Below are 5,119 nucleotides of genomic sequence, written 5' to 3'. Positions count from 1 at the left end.
TAGAATCCAAAATATATATTTTGGCGGACATTTTTCTATCTGTTCGAACCGGATGGAGTACTAGCTCTCCTCTCCTTCTAAGTTCTAACTCAAATTAATTCAAATAAAAACAATATGATCATGTAACATCGCAAAATCAATCTTACTATTTAATTATTTTTATAGAAAATGTTAGGCACATGAAAATAGCCTGAGTTAGCATGCGGTGCTCATATCTAGTCCTGTAAACGAAAGAAAGACATAGGGGTGTTTTCAAAAAGTGGCACACGACACCTGGCCACCTGGGTGGAGTGGGGTGGGTGGTGGCGTTGGGACGTTTTCAGAAAAGTAGAGGGACGTTTTAAAAACAACGCACAGGGGTTTGGGCAGGGCGGGGTGGGGTGGGGTGGGGTGGGGTGGTGGCGTTGGGGCTAGGTGGAGTCCGGTGGGACGTGGTGGTGAGGCCGCCTCCTCTACATATTTCCCCCCTCCTGTTTTCCATCCAAAACAAACAAATTCTGTCTGCTCGCTCCCCTCAAATCCCCAGCCCGCCGCTGTCCTGTCAACCTCGCCGGCACCGTGGTCGATCGATGGGCACCTCCGTCGACGTCGTCCCCGATTGGGTGGGCGACTTGGGCGAGTCCGTCGGCCCCGTCGACTACGGCTGCGTGCGCCGGTGCCGTCACCGCCGCCTCGCCACCTACCTCTGGCTCCACGGCTTCCGCGACGCCCTGCGAGGGTACGTGCTTGTCTCCCTAATCCCCACCCCCTCCGGCCCCCTAAACTGCTTCGCTCGCTCAACGGCGGCCGCCATTGGCCAATCAATCACCTGCAGGTTGCTGAACGAGACGGACGCGTACATGAGCGTCATCCACCTGTCGCAGCTGGTGCAGCAGGGGCTGTGGGACGACGCTGTCGCCTACGTCTCCCGCTTCCTGCGCCCGACCTCGCACCCGCAGAGCAACGAGGCCCAGGTGCTCCTCCACTTCCTCATGCAACACGCGGCCTTCGCCAGCATGGTCGCCGGCAAGCCCGACCGTAACCTCAGCTACTTCAACAACAAGTACAACACACGGTACCTCAAGCACGACGACTCCGTCTCCTTCGACTGCCTCAGGATCCGCTCCATCGTCCTCTCCATTCTCCATTCGGAGCAAGTCAGGTAGCACTAGCTAGACGATCACATCTTCAGTTCATGTCTGCCTGTCTGTCAATTCCTGCAATTTTCAAGCCATCTTCAGTTCCTATCCAAAATTTTCATCTTTACATCTTCTCAACTTTAATACTGTACTGTTACACATATATGTGCAAGCAGATCCTCGCTGGACTGGGAGCGCGTTCGTTGCAAGGCGTCTCAAATCGTCCAACACTTGGCTTATAAGGCTCCAGAGTTGAAAAACGTGGCCCTATTGCCGGGCGGTCCGATGATGCCCCACGATGTGCTTCCCATCGGATTCAGGTGATTCCGGCTCCATACTCTATCAGTTTGGTCGCCCATGTTCACTTGATGCATTCCATTCTTGGAAATGTGTAAAACCTGGCTGTCGATTTCACTGTAACTCACTTTGATTGCCCTGCAATCTTTTTTTTTTGCTTGGCCTAGGTACCGTCGGAGGCGTCATGTGAAGGAACAAGACCTGCCAGGACCTAAAACACTGGCCAAGATCTACCTTAGGACCAAAAAGGGGTAAAAATATGACCTTGAAACATGGCAAATTCAAGGCGTCCCTCGATTCTGCTCTTGCTGGCTCTTTCTTGACCAACTCAGCACATGTTCCATGTTTTTTGCAGGCTGCCTTCATCGACTCGCAGACACGAATTAAACAGTGGTACAATGCCCTATTTACAAGCATCTTATGATTAAGCAATATACTTCCTTGTAGATTCTATGTCTGTGGATCCTCAAAAAAAAAAGATTCTATGTCTGTGATGGTAAAAGCCATCGTTACTGTTTTTGGTGGCAGGATTGACGGACAAGACAAGGAAGTGGCTCGTAGATCTTATTGGTAAAACTAGCCTCTGCTCTTGTGTCCTTCTCTTGTTTACTTTGAATTTTACGTATCTAGACCTGTGTTCGTTTTACTGTCAACCCAGATATATTTGGCACTTGGCAGCAAGCTATGAGGCACTTTGATTTTACTGGTTCACTATTTGGAAAAACCTCTTGGAATGCATGTATATGCATATAAACTGATCAACTTGTGTTTTCTTCAGATGAAAGCTTGCAAGCTGGTCTGGAACTTCCATCAAGTGGGAAGGAAGGTAACCTTCTCTTAGTCCAGTCATTTGTCATTGTATCCACTGGTTATGTGGGCTCCTTACTAGCTGTCTCATTGGTTGAATCCTTTTGACACACATCTGCATAATATCTTTGACCAATCTGAACAGTTTATTCCCCTTCCAATTTTAGAATCACACTTCACATCATATTTTCGAGACAATAGCCCTGTTGATTAATTATATGTCAAACTAGATTGAACTAATTCTTGTTGCGCTAATGTGTTTTTTTTTTACTACTATGCCGCATTTCCATATTCTTCCAAATTGCTCTGTGATGTTTACACTTTGGATATAACTGTGATGTGGCCTATGTGGCCATTATCTATGATCCGTTGCAGCACATATCTTTGAAAGATGCACGGTAGAAACATGTTCCCCTTTTGCGTTTGCATTCTTCCATTCTATCTTTAGTTGTTTTCCATGTGTTTGCTTTTATGCATGGTAAATTCAGAACCATTGTCCCTGTCAGGCTTGATGATGTTATTCTTTTTGCAGTTTAATACTTCATTAGTGCTTGGCTGCTTACTACCAGTTCTAACTACTGAAAGCATTGCAGGTGCTCCTGGTGCTCCAGTCTCTAACGCCATGTCTGGTACCGCAGCACATCTTACTAAAAATTCTGGGATCTCATCATTGACAAATGCAGGTAATTTTGTTGACCACCCTCAACCATGCTCAAACCTCCATTTGCGTTGCAACTTATCTCTGAAATTGTTTGTTTCTAGCAATCGCCAAATGTACGTGTGAAGGGGCTATGTATCATTGTTGTGCCGTGGTTTAGATGTCTCAAAATAATCATTGATATGCCACTTAGGACTTCTTTTAATTTTTTATAATACTATTTATGGCTTCCTCTGAGAAGTATATCAATTATAAATAATAACCAAAGTTACATTGAAAACATACTAGCCAAAGTTTTAGTTGAATCATAGAGGAAGTTGATTCGGCCTTGAATACCTTGTAGTGCTAAGTTCTGTTCAACCCTTACAGTTTGGTTCGTATTTGCATTGATTGCCCTTATTTGTTATACGGGCCTATCTCTAAAAGATCTGCAGTACCGTTTGAACATTTTGCCCTGGAGTTTTTCATTCTATCATTCTTTTGTTGTTTACTTGATGTTGTTCTTTGCACTTCGTCAGCGCCTTGCTATCTGCTGTCATTTCTAACTGCCGGATCTGTTGCAGCTGCTCCTGTTGCTCCAGTTTCGGGGAGTATGCTCGGTACCTTGACAACATGTGCTGAAGTATCTGGTATCACATCGGTGACTAATCCAGGTAAATAAGTTTATCACCTGTTTTCTGCACATGAAAAACTTCCATAGTTAATTCCTGAAGTATTAATTGTTAGAGGACGTCAACAATCAAACTTTGATAGTCCGCATATCACCGGTACTTGGTTACCTGCTAGCGTTTCTAACTGCTGAACTTGTTGCAGGTGCTCCTGCTACTTCAGTCCTGCAGGCAGTGAAGTTGACAGACAGTGCTCAGAACACTGGAATCGCATCAGTGACAAATGCAGGTAAATTAGTTGAACACCGCCAGTTGTTTTTAACAGGACGAAACTCCATTTGCTCAATTGACCCCTGATATTGTTATCAGAGAACAACAAATATAGTCAAGTGCCTGCTTCATTGTTAATATAATATGCGATGTCCGTATTTCGATTTCTTTTGTTCAGTTATAGAGGTGGCCTTGCTACCTTTACCTGTCCTTTTGGCACTTGTTCGCTGTGGAAGTATAGCTTCTGAACATTGTGGAAGATATGCCTTTTCTGAGTCTGCATTTGTTATCTACTTTTGTGTTCCTTCTTTTTGCATATGGTATATCCAGGATAGTTTCAGCACTACATTTGCATTGTGGAGGGTAGCTGTTCATGTTTCCGCTGAATAACATACTGCAAGTGTTCACTCTTACATAGAAGTGTTCCTAAAAACCCTTGTTTCTCATGACAAACTAATGAAAATCGGACTCTTTCTTGGAATCTTCCACAAGCCGCTGCCATCACTTTTTGTCATTGAAATGATCATTGTTAAGAAAGCATCGGTCATACACATACATAATATTTGAGTCAAGTTCCTTGAAAATATTGTCTATTGGGCACACATAAGTAACATTTGAGTCCAGAAGGTTCCGGTCTTGGAAGAATTGGTGGATGGAAGCATGCCTTAAGATACTTGGTAGGTTGAAATAGGGGTTATTCCCATGTTAAACCAGCATCAAACATGAACACAAGTTATGGCGATTTCTTAAGATGCTTGGCGCAAGTTATACTGCCCAACTTAAGATGCTTGTGAATGAAATGGCTAAACTTTATTTATTTTTCTGATGAATATCCAACTAATTAAGCTTGGCAGTATATATATGTTGTGCTGGGTGCACTTGGTAAAGAGGTAGGAAGGAGGCATTGCTTTTTTTTACGTGGAGTTTATGTATGAATCATGCATGATCCTGTACTAAGAAGAGGTGGTGTACTTAATTGATGATGTGCAGGCACCTGAAACTTGGGGAGGGTCGGTACTCACAGCCAGCAGGGCATGCATGAAGCTAGTCCAGTCGATGGAATTGGTGGTGTTTCCTTGTGGGCTTGCTGGTTGAAGACACAAGATAGAGATTTTAACTTGATGTTGTTACTGATGCATGGTTTGGGTTCATGTAATGGCCACCGATTTGTTTATAGACAGTGATGAGTTATGGTCAAATATCAGCAGCTAATAAATGCATGCGTGTTAGAGCAACTCCAGCCGCGCCCCCAACAGGACCCCTAGGCAACTTTTTACGCGCCGGCGCCGAAACAACGCCCCAGTCGCGCCCCCAAGACGCCGAAATCCGCCGGCTCAGCCCGATTTTGGGCCCGGCGGTCG

General features: G+C 44.8%; 1 protein-coding gene across 1 annotated transcript; it reads left to right on the top strand.

Annotated features, from left to right (window-relative positions):
* Nucleotides 1-510: 510 nt before the first annotated feature.
* LOC119292951 lies at nucleotides 511-3,040 on the top strand. Its single transcript, XM_037571590.1, has 9 exons — nucleotides 511-718; nucleotides 815-1,141; nucleotides 1,295-1,438; nucleotides 1,583-1,666; nucleotides 1,771-1,808; nucleotides 1,944-1,985; nucleotides 2,194-2,241; nucleotides 2,816-2,905; nucleotides 2,985-3,040. The coding sequence occupies exons 1-9, from the start codon at nucleotides 570-572 to the stop codon at nucleotides 3,038-3,040; spliced, it is 978 nt and encodes a 325-aa protein (XP_037427487.1). The 5' UTR covers nucleotides 511-569.
* Nucleotides 3,041-5,119: the final 2,079 nt, after the last annotated feature.

Source organism: Triticum dicoccoides, chromosome 4B, assembly GCF_002162155.2.
Source record: "Triticum dicoccoides isolate Atlit2015 ecotype Zavitan chromosome 4B, WEW_v2.0, whole genome shotgun sequence".
Classification (NCBI taxonomy): domain Eukaryota; kingdom Viridiplantae; phylum Streptophyta; class Magnoliopsida; order Poales; family Poaceae; genus Triticum; species Triticum dicoccoides.
This window is presented reverse-complemented; position numbering and strand designations above follow the sequence as displayed.